The sequence below is a fragment of the Chlamydomonas reinhardtii genome, chromosome 10, assembly GCF_000002595.2.
Source record: "Chlamydomonas reinhardtii strain CC-503 cw92 mt+ chromosome 10, whole genome shotgun sequence".
Lineage (NCBI taxonomy): Eukaryota > Viridiplantae > Chlorophyta > Chlorophyceae > Chlamydomonadales > Chlamydomonadaceae > Chlamydomonas > Chlamydomonas reinhardtii.
In genome coordinates, this window is record NC_057013.1 from 5,133,855 (window position 1) to 5,155,726 (window position 21,872).

Genomic DNA, 21,872 nt, shown 5'->3' on the forward strand with positions numbered 1-21,872 from the left:
TGCAGGGGGGAGGGTTTCCCTCCCCCCGCCAGCGAGCGTAAGAGGGGGTTCGCCGAGCTGGGTCGCCGAGCGTGCTAAAAGTTCACAGCACATCGCAACTGTGCATGACTTTGCTCACCGATTATATCAACGGATACAGCTGCTCGCACATATCGTGTAAGCTTTCATCCCAGCCGATCGGAACGAGCACTCTCTGAAATTCTTGCAAGTGCGCGCTCTGGCAGGCCAGACTGTGTCGCTAATACATCGCACTGTACGTTATAGCTGCGCGCATTCTCGAGGAAGCCAAGAAAGCGCAGTTACCGGCTTCGTTCATACGCTGCACTCGCTCTCGCGGCCTGGAAAGAAGATCACGTATACAGGAAGCTGCGAATAATCGATCATGCTAGTTGGTTCGAGCTGAATCGCGCTGTAGCGCAAACGCACCGGGTGCGTCACACTTTCCAGGGCATATGTAGATAGCTGGGCATCAATCAAGGTGCGTGGGCGGAAACCGGCAGGGAGGTGTAGGTATCTAGCACGGGTGTGTGAGGCCGGTGTAGATGTTTAGAGGGTGTGAGGTGTGAGGGGGGACTAGCCGCACAGGTAGCGGCCTAGTTGCGGTTATTGGGCAGGGCCAGCGGCTGGATTCCTGCGTCAGGGGACCAGGCGGGCTATGAAAAAGTATTGCAGAAGACGGGCGCGCAAATGCGGCGTGTGGCGCGGTTGGCGTCGGGGCATGGTAGGGTACGCGAAGCTTCGATTGAAGCGGCCGAACTTGGCAGCCGAGTTGCAGTCCAGCGGGGCACACATACATACTGATACGCACACTAAAGCTGAACACTACCTGAGATTCAAGCACCACGAGCACTACGAGCAGGGTTCGAGTACTTTCGGTCTAGTGACTTCGCGTAAGAATGGATGACTTCTTTTCTATTTTAGATAGGGCGAAAAAAGATGTCGAAGAGAAGCAGCGGCAAGCAAAGCGGGCGGAAGAGGCAGCAGCTCGGCAGCAAGCGGCCGCGTCTGCTTCTGCGAGGGTCGCTGTGGTCGCGGCAAACGCTGCGTCTCGTTTCGACGCCCGTGAGCGCGGCCGAGTGCTAGAGTCTGCGAAGGCGCTGCTTGATTGATTGATGTTACAAGTTCATGCTCGTAGATTGGTCCAAACGAGCCAGGAAGCTCATGGACCGCCAAAACTAGGCGCTGCGGACTGAGGGAGCCGGGAGCATCATCCTGGAGCTAGGAAGTTCACCGGTGCACCGGGGAGCATGCTCCGAATTGATGCCGGTGACCGTGTGCGTCATGATCCGCACGCCTCACCCTAGCTTGTCAGCTTAGGGACTCGCAAGAGGTAGTCTTATGACGCCGACCCACGGCTTAGGTGAGCAGCGCTAGCGTTTGCGGTGAGCCGGGCCTGGGGTTCCTCCCCTCTCCGGAGGCGAGGAGCATGGGGGTCATTCGGGGATCTCTCCTCGGGTGAGCGTGCGTGTCTCGTACGTTTTTGGGGCCCTGGCTTGTCCACGGCTGTCGTCCCACATGTAACCTCTATCAGCAATCTTCGGCCAGCCGGTGGCGGCAACCTGCCCGGCCCTCGTGCGCCTCCTGGGTGCCCTCAGCTACCTGCCTCCGGTCACAATCCTACGCCCGGCTGTGCTGTTGCCAGGGCCCTGGTGCTTTGCACTTCCGCTCTGGGGCAATCCAGTCTTGCCGTGTGCGGCGGGGCTTCAGGCGGGTGGCTTGGAACGTGACTTCCCAGCTCTCATGGCGCTGCCGGGTCTGCTCACGCTCGGCACGGCAGTGCGGTGCTGGGAGGCGCTGGCCGCGGTGCGCCAGCTGGTGGCTTCCAAACCGGCTGGTGCGCTCGGGCCGCGCCTCGCACGTCGCTGCACTATACAGTACAAGCGGTCCGTCCTGCGCCCCATCCTGCGCATTACGGATATGGCGCGCGTGCCGCCGGAGCTGCAGTCCGGCCCGGATGCTGCTGCCCAATTCTCCGCGCTGCTGGCCCGTGTACCGGCGGCGTGGAGGGTGGCGGCGTCGGCCACACTGCATGCGCCTGGCGGCGCGGCCTCCGCGCCTCCTGCCCCCCAGGTATGGCTGCTGCTTGCGCAGAGCCTGGGGTGGCGGCATGGCGCGGCTGACGTGCCCTTGCTGACCCTTACGGTGAAGCAGGCAACCCAGCTTCAACTTGCGCCTGCGTACGACGCGCTCCGCGTGCGTCACTTGGCCTTCATCCAAGAGGCCTACAGCGGTGCCGCGCCGCCAGCGGAAGCGATTCATGCGCTGCGGGCGGCCCTGGCGCGGCTGTGGGCTTTGGTGTGGGAGCCGCGACACAAGGAACCGCTCTGGCGTCTGGCAGTCAATGGGTTCACGGGCTTTGGGATGCTTGCGGCGTGGGCCGCAGATGGACGCGTGGAGAAATGCCCGTGTGGGACTCAGATGACTGCTGGGGCTAGGGTTCATCACTTCTGGGACTGTGTGGTGGCGGAGGCTCTGCGTGATGTGATGCGGGAGCATGCGAATGTGGACATCACACGGAACCAGTTGTGGTTAGTACAGGCGCCACCAGGGCTATCGCAGGCGGTGTGGGACATCGTGTGCTTGGCTGCTGTGGCGGCCCTGGAATACGGCCGACAGCGCCTTTACGCTTGCCGTGATGCTGCAGACCGGACTGCGGAGGTTGCTGTTGTGCGAAGGATAGGTGTGGAGGTGATTGCGGACTTCTGGTCACGGCTAGCTGCGTTTGTGAGTCTGCGTCGGCCTCCGCGCCGCTGGGACCTTGTCCCGAACCAGCACCCATTCCTAGCGTCAGATGATGTTGGAGGGGTTATCTTGGTAGGGCCAACAGCGGACTCGCCACCGGCCTCACCCTAGCTTGTCAGCTTAGGGACTCGCAAGAGGTAGTCTTATGACGCCGACCCACGGCTTAGGTGAGCAGCGCTAGCGTTTGCGGTGAGCCGGGCCTGGGGTTCCTCCCCTCTCCGGAGGCGAGGAGCATGGGGGTCATTCGGGGATCTCTCCTCGGGTGAGCGTGCGTGTCTCGTACGTTTTTGGGGCCCTGGCTTAGTCCACGGCTGTCGTCCCACATGTAACCTCTATCAGCTAAACGCCCGCCCGTGGGCTTTGTACGCGGGTGGTCTTGCGCCACGATGCCGGAGTTGGGTGCCGCCACGATGCCGGAGTTGGGTGCCGGAGTCACATCAAGGTCGCAAGATCGAAACCCGTCAGGAACAGTTCGGCTCCGTTACCTGTGTAGGCACTGAACATACTTGTGCCGAACTTCCCCGAACGAGCGCCATCTCGGCCTTCCTAGGTCGCTGCTCTACGGGTGAGGACGCTGGTGCGGCGGGTTCTGAAAATCAGATTCATCCAACCATTGGTTGGTCCTGCCATTCGGGCTCACCAACGCTCCTGCTACGTTTCAAGCCACTATGAACCGCATCTTTGCGCCGTTCCTGAACCGGTTTGTGACTGTGTATTTGGATGACATCCTCATTTTCAGTCGCACCGCTGAAGAACATGAACAACACCTCCGCCAAGTGTTGGCCTGCCTCCGTAAATGGAAACTACACGCCAAACTTAGCAAGTGCGAGTTCTGGCGCAGTGAGGTGAAATACTTGGGGCATATTGTCAGTTCGGATGGAATCCGCATGGATCCAAAGAAAGTTGAGCAAATCCGTCAGTGGCCGCGTGACCTGTCTGAATTGCGGTCATTTGTTGGTTTAGCCAACTATTTCCGCCGGTTTATTGCTGGTTTTGCATCCCTGGCCGCACCGTTCACCAACATGTTCTCACCAGAGGTCGGCAAACGCATTTTTTCTGCTGCGGGTCCCAGACCGATTTCGGTAAATCCCCACCGGGGGGTGTGGGGGGTGTCCCCCCAGCCGGGGGTCCGGGGGCGGGAGCCCCCGGAGAAAATTTTCGCATATCGGGCCTCAAATATGTGCTTTTTACAAGGGTTTCCGCGTGTGCAAGGCTTGCATTCGTCTTACATGTTCAACAGCACATGTCTGGACAGCTGCTCTGTGGCAGGCAGCCACAAATCCTCGCAATCCCCCTCTGTTCCGCGCAAGCCAGCCCCAGGGCAGCAGCCCCAAAGAAATTTTTTTGGATTGCGCTTCAAATTGCGACATTTTCAAGATGTTTGGGGGGCATTTTGGCTAAACCAAGAGCAAGTCAATCATGTTTTGGGTCGGTTTTGGGGGGCAGTTTTGCTTTCTGGAGCGATTTCGGTAGTGTAAGTACCCGCAGCGGTTGACTATTTTCGATTTCGGTTGCGGGTACTTCGGGGGGCCCCGAAGGACCCGAGGCTTATGCCGACCTCTGGTTCTCACTCACGCGCCTACCGGACACTTGGCCTCCGCAGGCCCTGCACGCGTTTGAACAAATCAAAGAACGCCTGTCAACCGATGTGCTTTTGCGTTATCCTGATTTCTCGAAGCCCTTTGTCGTCATGTCCGACGCTTCGCTGAACGGAACGGGTGCTGTCTTGTTGCAAGAGGACCGACCGGTCGCTTTTACCAGCAAGAAGTTCTCCCCTGCTGAACGCAACTACAGCACTGGTGAACAAGAACTGTTGGGTGTGGTAAACGCCCTGCGTGAATGGCGTTGTTACCTGCAGAGCGCGCTACCTTTTACTTTGTACACGGACCATCATCCGTTGATCTACCTCAAGACCCAAGCACACCTTTCAAGACGTCAAGCCCGCTGGGTGGAGCTCCTGTCTGAGTTCCATTTCGACTGGGTCTACCGCCCAGGCAAGCTCAACGTAGTTGCTGATGCCCTGTCTCGACACCCGTCGCTGTCCTTCCTGCATGCTATGCAAACCCGCCGTCAAGCTGCCGCCGCGGCTTCCTCGCCGCCTGCTCCCTCTGCGACGCCCTCTGCGCCTCGTGCCCGTGCTGCGCACGCACCTGCGCCTGTTTCCTCTGGGCCTGTCGCTACCTTCACAGCACGTATTGCTGCGGCTGTGCGAGCTGATACCTGGTTTCAGGATGCGGCTAACGTGCGTGGTCTGGCTACGAGCCCTGATGGTCTCTTTTTGCGGGAGGAGGAGGGGAGTTGGCGCATCCTTGTGCCTAATGACCCTGATCTGAAACGCGATATCATTGCGAGTTGCCATTCTGAACGCCTCGCCGGACACCAGGGTCGTGATCGCACTACTGAGCTGGTTCGCCGTACGTTTACGTGGCCTACCCTGACCCGCGATGTGGCTGACTTCGTAGCGTCCTGTGACGCCTGCCAACGTTCCAAGCCTGCTTCTGGCAAGCCTGCTGGCAAGCTTCAACCGCTGCCTATCCCGGAACTACCTTGGGAGAGTGTGTCTATGGACTTCATTACGGGTTTACCTCGTACGCAGCGTCACAATACCGCTATCTGCGTGTTTGTGGACCGCCTGACTAAGATGGTGCACATCGCGCCCTGTTCCCACGAAATCAATGGACAGCAGACTGCTGACCTATTCTTTGACTCTGTGGTTCGCCTGCATGGCCTGCCTCGTGAGATTGTGTCTGACCGCGGCACAGTATTCACCGGAGCTTTCACTACCGCGCTGACTAAGCGCCTGGGAATTAAGCAGTCTTTGTCTACCGCTTTCCACCCCCAGACTGATGGGCAGACTGAACGGATTAATCGTATCTTGAATGATATGATGCGGAACTTTTGTGATGGAAATCACGCGAATTGGGACCGGTACTTGTCGGCCGCTGAGTTTGCGATTAACAATGCGCAGAACCGTTCCACCGGCAAGTCCCCTTTCTTCCTGACTTACGGCGTCCACCCTAAGACACCGCTGACACTGGACGTTGGAAATTCCGTCCCTGCCGCTAAGCATTACACAGATAACCTTATGGAACGTCTGAACGCTGCTAAGCGCTGTTTGCAAGCCGCGCAAGACCGCGCCCGCCAAGATGCAGACCGACACCGCCGTGCCGTGACTTTTACGGAAGGTCAGATGGTGTTGCTGAGCACAAAGAACTTTCGTGAGTATCAAGGCAAGCACAAGAAGCTTATGCCCCGATGGGTTGGACCCTTTCCAATTGAGAAGATGATTAACCCTGTTGCGGCTCGCTTGACGCTACCGCCTGGTGAAGAAAAGCACAACGTGTTTCACGTCTCTTTGCTGCGACCATACCGCCAGCCTGCTGACGCCACGCCTGTTCGTGTGCTACCCTTGCCTGTTACGTCCAATGGCACTCCCACTCTGCGTGCTGAGCGCATTCTGGACCATGAGACACGCAAGCTGCGGAACCGTGAGATTCACCGTTACTACGTGAAATTCGTAGGACGAGACATGGAGAACAACCAATGGTTGGATGAATCTGATTTTCCTGATCGCACCTTGATTGATGCCTATTGGGCTTCACGACAGGTTGCCAGTTCTGTACCTTCTACTTGAGCTGCGGGACGCTAGCTCTTGGAGGGGGAGCAGTTGTTGTAGAGCATATTGTTATATGCGATATATGATATGACACGCTACGGTGTCCAGAATTGGGGCTGTTCTAGCTACGAGTCTAGAACCTGCAATGTGTCCAGAGATGGGCCGCTGCATGGAGTGCAGTACGCTCGGCGACACTTGAAATAGTCCTAACTGGCCGGCAGCCAGTAACATAGGTGACCTGTGCACTAGCCCTGCTAAGGTCTTGCTATTGTTAGCCGGGTCGGCACCGGCTTAGGGCAATAGCTCTCGCTAATTGGCATAGAGCCGCCTACAACATTTGGTGCGCAATCAAGCCATCTGTACTTGGCGCCGGCCCAGGCCCTCTTCGCCTACCTCGACCGCGCGGGCTTTGGTGTCTCCTGGGCGGATATCCGCCTCGTAGCTACTGCCTTTGCGGACGACGCTGCGCCGTTCTTGCGTCGGATGGCCAACGTGCCTGGTTTCCTGGCAGCTATGGAGACCTTCCGCGCCGCCTCTGGGCAGCGCCTTAACCTCGACAAAGTGGAGCTTCTGCCCATCGGTGCACGGCGCCGCGCCACTCCTGCTCCCACCCGCGCTGTCGCTGCTGGCTTGGCGGCTGGCGGCGCAGCGGCTGGCAACATGGCAGCTCACGGCGTGGCGGCGACCAGTGTGGCAGCTGCCGGCGGCATGGCTGCCGGCGGCGCGGCGGCTGGTGGCGCGGTGGCTGGCGGCGGCCCCGGCACCAGCCACTCTGGTGGGGGCATCTTGGCGGCCGGTGGTGCGGTGCCTTCTCGGGCGGGCGCGGTTTGGGCAGCTGCCGGTGTTGTGGTCACTGGTGGCGTGACGGCCGGCGGCTCTGCCGCGGGTGCTGGCGGTGCCGTAGCCGCGCCTGCCCCGCCCAACACAGTTGCTATGGCGCATGGCTTGCGCGTAGTCTCGCACTCGCGCACGCTGGGTGTGGTCTTCTACGACCTCCCACTTGGCACGGCTGCAGCCCAGGGGGCTCCTTCCCTCTCCCCTGCCATTGGCACCCTGGGGACGCTCTGCGGCCTCCCCCTAACTGCCTTTGGCCGTGGCTTCTGTGCCTCCTCCTACGCCGTCAGCCGTGTGCTCTACCATATGGAGTTTGCGGGTCTGCCGCCGCAGACGGTTTTGGCAGACTTCCTCAAAACGCTTGTGCGGTTTGTGGACCGCCGCATCATCGTTGCCACGCCGCAAGGTGCTGGCCGGGCCCGACCTCCCGGCCTCCCCTCCGACTGCGTCGCCCTGCCGCCACGCGATGGCGGCTTTGGACTGCTGCCGGTGGTGGAACACGTGCGCGCCCGACACGCTGTGTTGGCTGTGCGCTGGCTGCAGCACATGCACGGCTCTGCGGCTGGCACCTACGTACCGCCGTGGACAGCCGCCGCCACCGCCCTGGTGCAGCAGCTACACACGGCCGCCCACCCCCTCTGCGTCCTGACGATGCAGCGGGCGGCCGGCGGTGTCGGACCCGCTGCCGATGGCTGTGCAATCTTCGGCCAGCCGGTGGCGGCAACCTGCCCGGCCCTCGTGCGCCTCCTGGGTGCCCTCAGCTACCTGCCTCCGGTCACAATCCTACGCCCGGCTGTGCTGGTGCCAGGGCCCTGGTGCTTTGCACTTCCGCTCTGGGGCAATCCAGTCTTGCCGTGTGCGGCGGGGCTTCAGGCGGGTGGCTTGGAACGTGACTTCCCAGCTCTCATGGCGCTGCCGGGTCTGCTCACGCTCGGCACGGCAGTGCGGTGCTGGGAGGCGCTGGCCGCGGTGCGCCAGCTGGTGGCTTCCAAGCCGGCTGGTGCGCTCGGGCCGCGCCTCGCACGTCGCTGCACTATACAGTACAAGCGGTCCGTCCTGCGCCCCATCCTGCGCATTACGGATATGGCGCGCGTGCCGCCGGCGCTGCAGTCCGGCCCGGATGCTGCTGCCCAGTTCTCCGCGCTGCTGGCCCGTGTACCGGCGGCGTGGAGGGTGGCGGCGTCGGCCACACTGCATGCGCCTGGCGGCGCGGCCTCCGCGCCTCCTGCCCCCCAGGTATGGCTGCTGCTTGCGCAGAGCCTGGGGTGGCGGCATGGCGCGGCTGACGTGCCCTTGCTGACCCTTACGGTGAAGCAGGCAACCCAGCTTCAACTTGCGCCTGCGTACGACGCGCTCCGCGTGCGTCACTTGGCCTTCATCCAGGAGGCCTACAGCGGCGCCGCACCGCCAGCGGAAGCGATTCATGCGCTGCGGGCGGCCCTGGCGCGGCTGTGGGCGTTGGTGTGGGAGCCGCGACACAAGGAACCGCTCTGGCGTCTGGCAGTCAATGGGTTCACGGGCTTTGGGATGCTTGCGGCGTGGGCCGCAGATGGACGCGTGGAGAAATGCCCGTGTGGGACTCAGATGACTGCTGGCGCTAGGGTTCATCACTTCTGGGACTGTGTGGTGGCGGAGGCTCTGCGTGATGTGATGCGGGAGCATGCGAATGTGGACATCACACGGAACCAGTTGTGGTTAGTACAGGCGCCACCAGGGCTATCGCAGGCGGTGTGGGACATCGTGTGCTTGGCTGCTGTGGCGGCCCTGGAATACGGCCGACAGCGCCTTTACGCTTGCCGTGATGCTGCAGACCGGACTGCGGAGGTTGCTGTTGTGCGAAAGATCGGTGTGGAGGTGATTGCGGACTTCTGGTCACGGCTAGCTGCGTTTGTGAGTCTGCGTCGGCCTCCGCGCCGCTGGGACCTTGTCCCGAACCAGCACCCATTCCTAGCGTCAGATGATGTTGGAGGGGTTATCTTGGTAGGGCCAACAGCGGACTCGCCACCGGCCTCACCCTAGCTTGTCAGCTTAGGGACTCGCAAGAGGTAGTCTTATGACGCCGACCCACGGCTTAGGTGAGCAGCGCTAGCGTTTGCGGTGAGCCGGGCCTGGGGTTCCTCCCCTCTCCGGAGGCGAGGAGCATGGGGGTCATTCGGGGATCTCTCCTCGGGTGAGCGTGCGTGTCTCGTACGTTTTTGGGGCCCTGGCTAGTCCACGGCTGTCGTCCCACATGTAACCTCTATCAGCTAACTATGAGGCGCATGTGCCGGCCTCGCGCCGCCCGACGGAGGAGCAGGTGGCCCGCGGCCAGGCCAAGCGTACGTGCAGCTGGTGTTGCGCATCCAGAAGCGCATCTTTGCTGAGGACTGGAAGGCACTGCGGTGGACGCCGGCGGCCCCGCGCCTGGCGTACGCCGCCCTGGCGGCGGACGCGGTGGCAGCGCCGGCGGCCCACAGAGCGCGGCAGCGCTTGCGGCGGCCCACAAAGGTTTGTGCCAACCCATATTGTCGCAGCATGGACGGCCCCAGCGCGCTGATTGCACCCAGCGAGGGCAAGACCTGCTCCCGGTGCCGGCGGCTCACCTACTGCTGCGGCGCCTGCCAGCTGGAGCACTGGACGGAGACACCTGGGAGACACGCCCCACAGCAAGGCCCGCTCGGAGCTTGTTAAGCCTAGGTCGTGGCAGACACTGGGCTACCGTATGTGTCTGGCAGCAAAGCCGGGGTGGTGTACTGGTGCAAGCGGACGCAGATGAAGTTTGTAAGTTTTCGCAGTGCACGGCACGGACGAATGGGAGACTTGGGCGACGGTTGGTGGCTTCTGATGTGGCTTGGCACGCGCTTGCCCGAATCCTGCTGGCGGCAGCCTTTTGGGGTGCCGCCAGTGGGCCGCATGCGAAAGGACCTTGTGTGTTGAGGACGCGTGACAAGAAAGCAAGGGACAGATATTTCCCGACGATATTTCCCCTTGCAAGGGAACAGTGTCCCCCTTCGTGTTTCCAAGTTTCCTTGGCTGGGCTGGACTTAGGTCGTTTCTCGGACTCTGCTGTATCAGCTACTTGCTTCTCCACGGAACTGCGCCCCTAACCCTGTTCCGTCATGCCCCCCCCGTACGAGCATGCACTGTTGGACCTCTGGTTCATACCCCCCGCGGTCCGGGGACTCAGCCCAAACGACGCTCACGGGACAAGGCCACTACGCTTGGCACTGAGTTTTTGTAACGCCGCGCTGCCGCGCTAGTGCGGCACTCGCAGCCTCAAAACACAACGCAAGTCGCGGGCATAAAGGTGGGCGCAGGAGGGCACCGTTACTGCCGCTTGACGCAGCTGGGCGCGTCAGTCCGCTGGCGGGGTCAAAGGCGGCGCGCTCGGCTGTCGACGAGAATAACAGCTCGTAGCAAAACTTGGGTGTCGACGGCCGACCTAACATGGACGGTCAGAAACGATTACGCTGTGGTAGCGCCCCTTGCTGATGAGGCAGAGGGCCATGCAGTACGCTTGTGCAGGGCGGCCGGACGTTTCGTGAGCCAGTGGCAAGTTATAGCTGAAGTAATCCCTTTGACTGAGTTTAATCGTTTGGCCGCTTCGTTTGATGGCCGAGTGTAGTCAGCCGCAAACTCCTCCTGCACAGCGCAGGCGTTGTTGCTTTCACCACAACGCCACATAGTAGCTAAATTGCCATGCTAGGCCAAAGAACTTCATGCTGTTCCCTTTTCAGGGCTGCAGCCGAAGTGCTTCAGCCTGCACTATGCCGTATGTGTCTGGCAGCAAAGCCGGGGTGTTGTACTGGTGCAAGCGGACGCAGATGAAGTTTGTAAGTTTTCGCAGTGCACGGCACGGACGAATGGGAGACTTGGGCGACGGTTGGTGGCTTCTGATGTGGCTTGGCACGCGCTTGCCCGAATCCTGCTGGCGGCAGCCTTTTGGGGTGCCGCCAGTGGGCCGCATGCGAAAGGACCTTGTGTGTTGAGGACGCGTGACAAGAAAGCAAGGGACAGATATTTCCCGACGATATTTCCCCTTGCAAGGGAACAGTGTCCCCCTTCGTGTTTCCAAGTTTCCTTGGCTGGGCTGGACTTAGGTCGTTTCTCGGACTCTGCTGTATCAGCTACTTGCTTCTCCACGGAACTGCGCCCCTAACCCTGTTCCGTCATGCCCCCCCCGTACGAGCATGCACTGTTGGACCTCTGGTTCATACCCCCCGCGGTCCGGGGACTCAGCCCAAACGACGCTCACGGGACAAGGCCACTACGCTTGGCACTGAGTTTTTGTAACGCCGCGCTGCCGCGCTAGTGCGGCACTCGCAGCCTCAAAACACAACGCAAGTCGCGGGCATAAAGGTGGGCGCAGGAGGGCACCGTTACTGCCGCTTGACGCAGCTGGGCGCGTCAGTCCGCTGGCGGGGTCAAAGGCGGCGCGCTCGGCTGTCGACGAGAATAACAGCTCGTAGCAAAACTTGGGTGTCGACGGCCGACCTAACATGGACGGTCAGAAACGATTACGCTGTGGTAGCGCCCCTTGCTGATGAGGCAGAGGGCCATGCAGTACGCTTGTGCAGGGCGGCCGGACGTTTCGTGAGCCAGTGGCAAGTTATAGCTGAAGTAATCCCTTTGACTGAGTTTAATCGTTTGGCCGCTTCGTTTGATGGCCGAGTGTAGTCAGCCGCAAACTCCTCCTGCACAGCGCAGGCGTTGTTGCTTTCACCACAACGCCACATAGTAGCTAAATTGCCATGCTAGGCCAAAGAACTTCATGCTGTTCCCTTTTCAGGGCTGCAGCCGAAGTGCTTCAGCCTGCACTGATGATTTCGGCTACCGGAAATTTTTGCTGATGTGCTTGCAGATGTTCTCGTGCAATTCAGCTGGTGAGTTGGCTAAGCGGCGTGGCATTTGGCACACTCCTTCTGCACAGAGTTTTCGCCTCACCGGCGCCTGCAGACTGTTGCTCAAATTGTTTTTACAATGTATAGATAGTTGCTGCTGTAAGAAGCGAGGAAACCGCTCGGCTCGCTTGCGCTCTGCAGGTTCTGCGAACGACTGCCGGACTTAGCGGCTGCTTAACTCATACTTACACAGCCGTAGCAACGTGCAACTTTGTGCGACCATGAGCTCTTGAAGGAGCTCAGGGGAGCAGCAGTGTCATTCACACGATTGCTCCACTTGAGAGCCGAGCTGAAGCTATACATGGCATAGCTGGCGGCCGCGCGTGAGGACTGCGAACATTGTCGCAGATGTCCGCCGCCGAGGCGGTCGTAGAGGACTGGTGCGTCGCAGCCCCGCGTGCAAACTCAGACTCGCAGGCGCAGGCTCAGAAGCAGGTGGTACCAGCACTGCCGGCGACGCTGGTCAGTCCGCCCGGCGCGCCGGCTGACTGCATAAGCTGTTTCACAAGCGACGCCGCCTTCTCCCGCCTCAGCTTATCCTCCGGCCTTGCCAGCTGCAGCAGCATCAGCGGCGGCGTTCATGCCATACATTCCCTGCTGCTGGGCAGCGTCGCCGCCACCGCGCCCAGCTTTGGCGGCCTGGCGGCTGTTGCAGAGGCCGCGCCGGCCCACGGCGCCGCAGCTGACTGCCAGGCTGACGTCATCGCACCGCCCGCATCGGCGGCGCATGGCGGCCGTGGCAGGGGCGGCCGCCGAGCCTTTGGCAGCGACGGGCACCTGATGCCGCCCACGCGCCGCGCCGCCTCAGCCACCAGCTCACACCCCGCCTACACGCAGCAGCACCCCCTGCGGGCCGCGGCAGGGGCCGCTGCTGGCGCCGCCGGCCTGCCGCTAGAGGCCCGCGCCGCCGCGGCCTCCTTCACCGTCGGCAGCATGGCTGCGGCGAGCGTGCGCGCGCCTGCAGCGGATGCCGGTCTTGCGGTGGTGGCGTCCGAGGGCTGCATTTCACCAGCCGCCGCCGCCTCCGGCGCGCGCTCGCACTCCTTCACGCGGCCCGGCAACCGCCGCGCCCGGCAGTCTATGATTCAGGGCCAGGGCTCCCGTGCATCCGCTCACGACGACGTCAGCAGCCCTGACAGCGCACGCTTCCATGGCGGCTCGCCGAGTGAGGCCCACAGCAACGGCGATGGCGCGGCCGACGCGGCGCCGCTACCGGCCGCCGACATGGCGGGTGAAGGCGATCTGCTGCGCGCCTCAGCAGCGGTGGCGATGGCGCTGCTGCCACCGGCAACACTCCCCGTCCGCATCATTACCCCGCGCAGCACGAAGGATCTGGCTGCGACGGGCGGCGGCGGCGGGGCTGCCAGTGTCTCCACCACTGCCGCTGCCACGCCCAGCGCAGACCCCATCTCTTCAGCTGCTGCAGGGGTACCTGTGGAAGATTGCGCAATCGTGGCGGCCTGTGATGTGGGAGTCCCGGAAGGACTTACACGCGTGCCCAGCAGGAGCCATCGTGGCGGCGGCAGAGGCGGAGGCGCCGGCGAGCAGCCGCACGGCCTGCAACACGGGCATCCCCACGAAGGGACCTCCGCTGACTCTGCCGCAGCGCCTGGCGGCTCTGCCGCAGGTGCGGGTAGCAGCGAGCCCGCGCCGCCCGTCGCGGACGTCACCTCTGATGAGTTGACGGCAGTGGCGGCTGCCGCCGCCGCTGCCGCCGCGGCGGCTGCCGTCGCCAAGGCTTCCACCATCACAGTCGTGCGCAGCCGGTCGATCAACACCGGGCCTACGCTACACCCGGGCGCGAGCCGCGCAGCAGCTGCTGCCGCCTGCGATTCGGCTGGTCACAACACCGGCTCCTTCACTCGCGCCGCACCGTCGTCAGCACTGGGGACGCCGCCAGCGGACCAGATGGGCAGTGCAGGCGGCAGCGGCAGCGCCGCCATAGGCAGTAGCTCCAGCCGGCGGCGGCTGCTCCGCGAAGCTGGCGCGATGCAGGTGGCGGTGGAGGAGCGCGCGGACCCCGGCAGCGCCGGCGCGTCGCGGCCGCCCGCCCTGCACAGCAGCGGAAGCAGGAGCGGCGCAGCCGCTGCTGCCTTCGGCTCGGGCTCTACCGGCCCGGTTTCCGCGCAGCAGCAGCAGCAGCAGCAGCAGCAACAAACGCACCCGCAACAGCGCGGCTCGCTACGGCGCCAGGCGGTGGTGCCGGCTGAGGAGGACGGCACGGGCGATACAATGCACGATGCAGAGCTGGACTCTGATGAGGAAGAACTGATGGCGGCTATTCGGTTTCAGCAATCTCCGCGAGGGCCTCAGCAGGGCTGGGCCGCCGACGCCCGTGCCGGCGCCGGCGCCGGCACCGGCACCGGCGGTGTGCCGCCACCGCCTGCCCGCGAATCTCCCAGGCCCGGCGGCGCCACCGCCGCCGGCTCGCCGCTTCCGGCGCCGCCGCCGCCACCTCCGCCGCCGCCAGGCAGCCGTACACCGCCGCCGCAGCGCTCGCCGCTGCCAGCTGAGCCCAACGGCGGGCTGAGGCGGACCCACTGCGGTGTGGTGGGTGCCGGCGGCGGCGCCAGCGCCGCGCCCGACGCAGCTGATCTGGACGCAGCCCGCGTGGCGGCGGCTGTGAGCAGCCGCGCCCGCAACTCGTATGGCGGCGTGCTTAGTTCTGTGGAGTGGGCGGCCGGCGGCGGAGGCGCCGCAGAGGCAGATCAACGTGGCAGGAGCCGCGTCGGGGGCGGGCGTGGACTCGGAGGCGGAGCTGGGGGAGGTCGCTCGCCAACACTGAGCACCGGCGGGATGCGAAGCTTGACGGGCGGCTTGGCGGCGGCTGAGGGCGGCGGCGGCAGTGGCCTGCAAGACGACATGCCGACGCGGTGAGAAAACGGGGCGTTAGCTGGGTCACGTGGTTTATGTGTCGGAGCGTGTTGAGGGCAATGCTGCTGGGTCGATAATCGTCGTGGAGGCTGTCCAAACCAAGACAAGGCACTGCGGGAAGGTCTGGATGACTCATCTCCACAGCAACGCAACCCAATCAACGCAACGCAATCCGCTTACATCTCACCGCAGGACGTGGCTGGATCTGCAGCCGCCGCCACCGCCGCCGCCGCCGCCACCCCGCCGTCCGGGGGCGGGCTTTGCGGAGGGCGGCGGCGATGCGCCTGCCAGCCTCCACGGCGACCACCACTCGCGCAACTCACCGTTGCCGTCCCCACCTCCACCGCCTGCCCGACAGCAGCCACCAAATGTGTCTGGCCCTCCGCCGCCTCCACCGCCACCGCCACCGCAACGCCAGCACCAGTCGCCGCAGCCGCGTTCACAAGTGCCGTCGCCGCCGCCACCTCCCCCTCCTCGGGTTTCATCACCTCAGCCGCCGCCGCCGCCGCCACCACCGCGGCCGCTATCGCAGGGCTCGTCCCCCATGCATCGGCAGCCGCCCCCACCGCCGCCACCTCCGCCACCGCCGCGCCTCGCTTCTCCGCAATCGAACTTTACACAGCCGGTCATCGGGCAGCCGCCTTCAGCTAACAGTTCCGTGTCACAGCCTCCTCCTCCCCCACCGCCCCCGCCTCCACCGCCTTCAGCGGAGCACCTGCCATCGCGGCAGCAATCTGCCATAGCAGGCGCCGCAGCGGCTGGGGGCTCCCGCGGCGCCGCTAGCGGCGGCATCCAGTCGCACAATGCGGACTTCCGCCAAGCACGCCACGGCAGCGGCGCCGCCGGAATATCCAACCACGACGGCATTACATTCAGTGGCGGTTTTGCTGAGGATGGCGGCATTGGCGGCGGCCGGCTAGGCCTGGAAACTTTAGGAATGGCGGCGGTACCGGCGGCCACAAGCGATGCCGACGCTGTAGAAACCGGCGCTGTAGACGGCGACCTGCCGCCCCGCGGCGGCAGCCAGATGGACGTCAAGTGGGAGCAGTCAGTGGCGGATGCCGCGGTGGCGGCGGCGCAGGGCGCCAGCCGCAGCATCTGGGCGGACGCCGCCACCGCGGCGGTCGCGGAGGCGCAGGCGGCGGGCGGTGGTGCCGGAGGCGTGGCGTCGCTGCAGTCGCAGCCGTCGGGCCCGGAGCACTTGGACTTGGGGGCACCTATCAGGTAGGAACGGAAAGTGAGAAGGGGGCATAGGCAGGCAGAGAGCGTTCATGCGCATGGCAGCAGCTTCCTGCTGGCTCCAACGTGCATGGACCCACATGCGCCGGGCGCACACGTGGCGTGCCCTGCCCTGCCCTGACCTGACCTGACCTGACCTGACCTGACCTGACCTGACCTGACCTGACCTACCCGCCGGCTGGACACACACGACTTGCCTGCCGCAGGCTGCAGCCCTCGCAGCACTCGGCCGCCAGCACCAGCGCCGACTTGGACACCACGCCCTGGCCCATGCTTCTCGGCTCCGTCGCTGCCGCTGCCAACAGCCCTTCAGCAGCCGGGTCTGCAGCTGCTGCTGGCGGCAGAGACGCCAGGCAGAGCACCGGACACGGCGATGAGGAGGCGGCGCTGGCGGCGGTCTCGGCGGCGGCGCGCGCGCGCCTGATCGCCGCGGTGGGCTGCCTGGGCCCAGACTCGTTGAACAGTAGTGACGAGGGCGTGCGCAGTGGCGGTGCCGGCCCCGCGCACGTGTCCCTGTCTGGCGGCATCGCCAGCGGCGGCATCGCGGGCTCGCCATTGGCGCCTGGCGGCGCGGCGATGGCGGCGGCGTCTGGACGTAGAACGCAGCAGCCGCTGCCGCCGGAATGGGCGGGCGGCGCGGATGCCGCAGCCAGCGCGGCTGCGTCGGAGGCTGCTGCGGCGGCGGCGGTTGATGCGCACCTCGCTGCTTTGGGTTTGGGTCAGTTGGACGCGCATACGGCGCTGGCGGCCGCTGCCGCTTCGGCGGCGGCCGCGGGCGGGTATAGCAACGAACATCGCGCAGCTATGGCGCAGGAGCAGGTGCAACGGCAACATCAGCAGCTGCAGCAGCACCACCACCAGCAACAACTGCAACAGCAACAGCACCAAGCTGCGCCGCAGCGCCGCTCACCGCCGCCGCCACCGCCCATCCAGCTTCCCGCAACGCTCGGGGGCTGGGCCCTGGACGCAACCGCCTCAACGGGGCTGATCAGCTCGCCGCCCTCGACCTCGCACTCGCAGCACCTGCACAACCTGCACTCGGACTCATCCACCAGCGCCGGCGGTGGCACCACCCCCGGCGGCGCCGGGCCTTCCCACCTCCCGATGCCGTCGCCACCGCTCAGCCCGCAGCTGCTTCAGCCGCACATACTGGCGGAGTACGACCTGGGGCCGCGCGACGGCTCCGTCACTTCCGCCGTCAGCGGCTCTGGCAGCTCGTTCCTGTCCCAGCGCCACTCGCAGACGCCGCTGCACACCGGCGGCGGTGGCGGCCCAGGCGTCTCCGCTGCTGGCGGAAGCGCTGGCGCTGTTGCCGCCGGCGGGCGCAGCGGCGAGTTCACGCTGGATGCCATTAGCGCTGTGGACTGGTCGCTGGGAGCGTTTGGCGGCAGCGGTGGTGGCGGTGGCGGTGGAACCGGCGGCGGCGCCGGTGCCGCTGGCGGCGTGCCGACGTCGCTCCGCTCACCGCCGGCGCCCACCTCCCCCGGCTCGCACCCGCACTTGGTACATCTAGGCCCGGGCTGCAGCAGCGCCAGCAGCGCAAGCGGCATTAGCGCAATGAGCGGAGCCAGCGGCGCGGGCAGCAATGCCGGCAGTACCGTCGCGTCGTCGCGTCTGGCGGCCCTGCACTTCGCCGCACTGCGCGTCCCGTCTAGCAGCGGCGGCAGCCACAGCGCCGCCTTCTCGCCGCTTGGCGCCGCCTCCTCGCTCAGCTCCGCCTCCTTGCACCAGGCCGTCTACTCGCCGGTCGTCGGAGGCCCCAGCCGCAGCGGTGGCAGCGCCTCCTCAGCCGGCGTCGCCGCCGGCTTTTCGCCGCTCGTCTCTGCGCGCTCGCCGCTCGGCTTTTCGCCACTGGGTGCGGGCGCCGCAGGCGCCGGCAGCAGCGCCGCAGGCGCGCTGGCGCAAGCCGGCAGCACTAGCTCCGCGGCGGCAGCTGCCGCCGCCGCTGCTCATGCGGCGCGCTACCGCGGCGCCGCCGCCGCGGCTGGGGCGGCGGAGTCGGAGCTGGTAATGCGGACGTCGTCGTTCCCGACGCTGCAGCAGCATTTGCAGCAGCATGGTGTGGGCGATGGCGGAATGGCGGATGGGCTCGGGCCCGACCTGCAGCGCGCCGGCATGGCGGCCGGCGGCTCCGGCCATTCCTACACCTCTTACTCGCACCAGTACCAGCACCGACAACAACAGCAGCAGCACCAGCAGTCACGGTTCGGCGCCGCCGCTGCGGCAGCGGCGGCTGGCGGCGGCGGAGCGTACGGCAATGTTGCCGCGGAGTACGGCGGCGGCGGCGAGTACGGGGCCGCGGCGGACCCATTTGCGTCGCTGGCCTGCCGCAGCAGCATCTCCATGCCGCACTTCCATTTCACGCCGGGAGCCGGTGCCGGCGGCCACGGCGGCGACGAATACGAGCACGTGGCGGCGGATGAGGTGGTGGCGGCGCTGGCGGCGGCGCGACAGCTGATGCCGCAAGGCATGGGCAGTCTGGGCGGAGCACTGCGCGCCGCCAGCTACACCCCAGGCAGCGGCAGCGCAGACGCGGCTGTAGCCGCCGCTGTTGCCGCGGCTGCTGCTACTGCCGCCGGCATGGGCCACCCACACCCGCACCAGCACTTGCAACGGCAGCAGCACCTAGAGTCGCCGGACTACGGCCCCGCGTCTGGGCAGCTTCGGTACTCATCTTCCTACATGCTTCAACAGCAGCAACAGCAGCAGCAGCACCCGCAACTTCAGCACTTGCAGCATCCGCAGCTGCCTGGCCAAGGCCGCTAATGGGTGCGCAGGAACTGCAACCTGCAGTGGCCGCGGTAGCGGGAGATAGCTGCTGAAGCAGGCACCGCGCAATGGCTTTGCGGGCTGGAGTTAGCGCCTGCATGCCTGCTTGGAAGGGAACACCAATAGGCGGAGGAGACGGCATGCCCGGATATTGACAAACACTTGCTCATGATTGTGGTATCGGATGGCTTTGTTTATTTGCTTAACTCCAAACAGTCTTCGTGGTAAACTGTGACACATCATAATCATCGTTAGCAACATAGCTGGCTGTGCGGACTGTCTGCACCTCCTTCACGATCCAGCCCGCTCTGCACAACTGCAGGCGGGCTGAGCCTTGCCATCGCTAATTCACGTCTTCGCTCGCGCGTCCACCAGCAAGCCTGCATCCACTACCATAGAACATGTTAGCCTGTTGTTTTTCTTGTTTGCTTTCGCGTTCGTCCATGTGCGCCCGGCAGGGATAATCGGATTAGAGCATTGGTTTGATGGCTCCACCGCACGTGGTGGCGTCTAGTGTGCTTATTCATGTGGCGCTCCCCATCCGACCGTGTCATGTCCGCATACGCATACATACTTGGCAGAGAGACACGGTTGAGCCAAGCTGCCCATGACCCTTCAGCATGGAAGCATAGTTTGTTGGCATTGCGTGCATGCTGCCAGTTTGCTGCGCATTATTATGGTAATTGTTGCGTGCGCTGACTTGTCTCGTTCAAGTGTTGTAGCCGTGTGGCATTTGGCCCGCGTCAATCAGCAGTAGCCGAGCCCATCAGGCTTTGCCAGCAGGCGGCGGCTGCTTTTAGCTGTCAAGATGTTGTGCGGTGCGGGAAGTTGATCCACATCGCGGGGGTGGTCGGGCGGGCTGACGGGAAGTATGTTTGAATCCTCCAAGCTGGATGTCAAAGCCTTGCCCGGATGGCTAGAAAGGAAGGGTGCAGGTATGCTGTGTAGCTATGCCCGTGGATGCTGCTGCCGTTTGGCTAGGGCATGTCGCTTGGACTAGCCACAGTCGTGCATTGCAGCGGGATTCTCTAGTGCTCTTTCATACTGCCGTTGCAGATTGTGTGGATGCTATGCGCAAGCATGGAGGGGGGCATGAGGCGGGCAGGCAAAAGCATGTGCACGTACGCGTTCAAGCAACGGCAGGGGTGCGCGGGTTGCATGCAGGAGTAATGGGTTTATCACTGTGGTGGGGATGGGGTACTGCAAACATTTCGTTTGATGATAGATGTGGTAGAGGTACATGCTTGCTGTGTGTGTTCACGGGGGTTGGTAACAAATGCAACGAAAGCAGCGGCAGGCGCCTGCGCACCGCTTGTTGAAGCATGAACTACCGCTCGGAGGTACGGGCGTGTCTGAAACTTTTCGAGGGAAACGTCCGAGGGCCTGAGCCTTCCTTTTCAATGGACATGGCTGGTAAGCACGCGGGTTTCAAGGTCATGATTGAGAGTGGGCAATGGATGATGTGCGCAGCCCGTCGAAGGGATACGGGTCTTCGGTCTTGGCACCTCCAGCTGCTCAACGGGGACTCGATGGGCATTTACTTACGCCACCACCCCCAGAGGTCCATTGTGCGTCTGGAAGGGTCCGCTCCTCTACGCTTGCTTTCTTGGCTTGAATGCGTGATATATGTATGTAACATTACAAGAAGGGATTTATGTGGATGGATGGTCGCTCGACACCAACGAAGCTGTGGACGTGTGGGTCGTCTAGGCAGTCCCTATTGTCCCATGCGTCAGTGTGTTGAGTGTGGAGCCACATACCGTGTGATAGCTAGCCCTGGTGCTGTGCGGCGAGATGGGGGCCAGGGGCTTTTGTGGCGCTGCCATGTTACGACGGCAGGACGGTCATGCGTGAGGTGGCTGCATGCGCAGGTTGTTGTGGTTCACAACGACATGGTGTGCACAGAGCTGCCGCCCGCCTGTACGCGCCACTACAAAGGGCTGACGGCATATTCGCCGCTCGCGTCAGAGAGTAATGCCGTGCCGATGTGCCTTCACTTGTAATAAAGAATGCGGCTTAACTAGATGCATGATGAGGCTGAGGTTGGATAGAAAGAGAGAGAGATGCCATGGTGGCAAGCGGGTCCGCCGGGAATGAGGCCAGGGGTGCTGGGAACGAGGCACCCGGCGGCGCCTACGATCTATGAAGTGCTCGCAGATGCGTATCGTGCAGCTGCACATCATCTCAATAATGTCGGCGCCTCCGCTGTGCGGCTGTGCGCAACCGTGTGAGCTGACATGCCTGAGCTAAGATGATGTCACGGCAAGGCGGGCGCACGCGTGTTGCATAGTAAGACATTGCACCGCAGGCACTGCGAATGCATCACACCTGTGCCTTCCTAAAGACACGCCGCCACTGGACACCTGGCGGGCGGTGCCTGTATAATATTAATACATGCGCAACGCTTGAGGGGCCGTAGCTCAGGACGGCGGACGTGGGGGGGGGTTAGGGGAAGGTGCGCGCGGTGTGGGTGGGGATGGGGGGTGGCGGGCATGGGGGGCGGGGTTGGTGGGTGGGCGGCGCACGGTGACGTCGTGATATGGGAAGGCGCGGCGTGCGTGGCCGCGGAAAACCGGGTGGCAGCGTCTTGGATAGACGCCGGTCCCGGTAGTATGCAGGAGGGAACGCATTAAGTCCTTCAACAGCGTTCCCTCCTGCATATATTTTAATGACGAGCTGGGGCTTTTCGTTGGGTATGTGGGACTTGCGTGCCGTCAGGCCTTCGGCAACGCCGGCAACGGCAACAGGCGGCAACGCGGGCCCTGCCGCCAAACGTTCACTGAATCCGCGCACACAGTAGCGAGCACATCGCGTGCACCAGACCTTGGGGCGGGTACACGTCTGTTGGTATATGGCCAACGCAGGAACGAAGATACAGCAACACTGCGAGGCACTGCGGGCTTTCAGTGGGCATAGAT

The 21,872-nt window shown here is 63.6% G+C and overlaps 4 protein-coding genes across 6 annotated transcripts; all 4 read left to right on the plus strand.

Annotated features, from left to right (window-relative positions):
- Positions 1-639: 639 nt before the first annotated feature.
- CHLRE_10g456440v5 (uncharacterized protein) lies at positions 640-1,533 on the plus strand. 2 transcript variants are annotated; one of them, XM_043067067.1, is made up of 1 exon: positions 640-1,533. In XM_043067067.1, exon 1 carries the CDS (start codon positions 897-899, stop codon positions 1,107-1,109), a length of 213 nt encoding a protein of 70 aa, XP_042920462.1. In that variant the 5' UTR covers positions 640-896; the 3' UTR covers positions 1,110-1,533. The 2 variants fall into 2 exon arrangements, with proteins under 2 accessions (XP_042920462.1, XP_042920463.1); XM_043067068.1 differs by having other exon boundaries at positions 800-1,533.
- CHLRE_10g456420v5 (uncharacterized protein) lies at positions 640-3,083 on the plus strand. 2 transcript variants are annotated; one of them, XM_043067065.1, is made up of 3 exons: positions 640-1,360; positions 1,643-2,070; positions 2,384-3,083. In XM_043067065.1, exons 1-3 carry the CDS (start codon positions 1,339-1,341, stop codon positions 2,420-2,422), a joined length of 489 nt encoding a protein of 162 aa, XP_042920464.1. In that variant the 5' UTR covers positions 640-1,338; the 3' UTR covers positions 2,423-3,083. The 2 variants fall into 2 exon arrangements, with proteins under 2 accessions (XP_042920464.1, XP_042920465.1); XM_043067066.1 differs by lacking the exon at positions 640-1,360 and having other exon boundaries at positions 1,582-1,987; positions 2,071-3,083.
- Positions 3,084-6,591: 3,508 nt separating this feature from the next.
- Positions 6,592-11,476, plus strand: CHLRE_10g456480v5 (uncharacterized protein). The gene is made up of 2 exons (XM_043067069.1): positions 6,592-9,082; positions 9,539-11,476. Exons 1-2 carry the CDS (start codon positions 6,842-6,844, stop codon positions 9,860-9,862), a joined length of 2,565 nt encoding a protein of 854 aa, XP_042920466.1. The 5' UTR covers positions 6,592-6,841; the 3' UTR covers positions 9,863-11,476.
- Positions 11,477-12,311: 835 nt separating this feature from the next.
- On the plus strand, positions 12,312-21,593 carry CHLRE_10g456500v5 (uncharacterized protein). The gene is made up of 3 exons (XM_043067070.1): positions 12,312-14,945; positions 15,139-16,170; positions 16,392-21,593. Exons 1-3 carry the CDS (start codon positions 12,421-12,423, stop codon positions 18,949-18,951), a joined length of 6,117 nt encoding a protein of 2,038 aa, XP_042920467.1. The 5' UTR covers positions 12,312-12,420; the 3' UTR covers positions 18,952-21,593.
- The last annotated feature ends 279 nt before the right edge of the window (positions 21,594-21,872 follow it).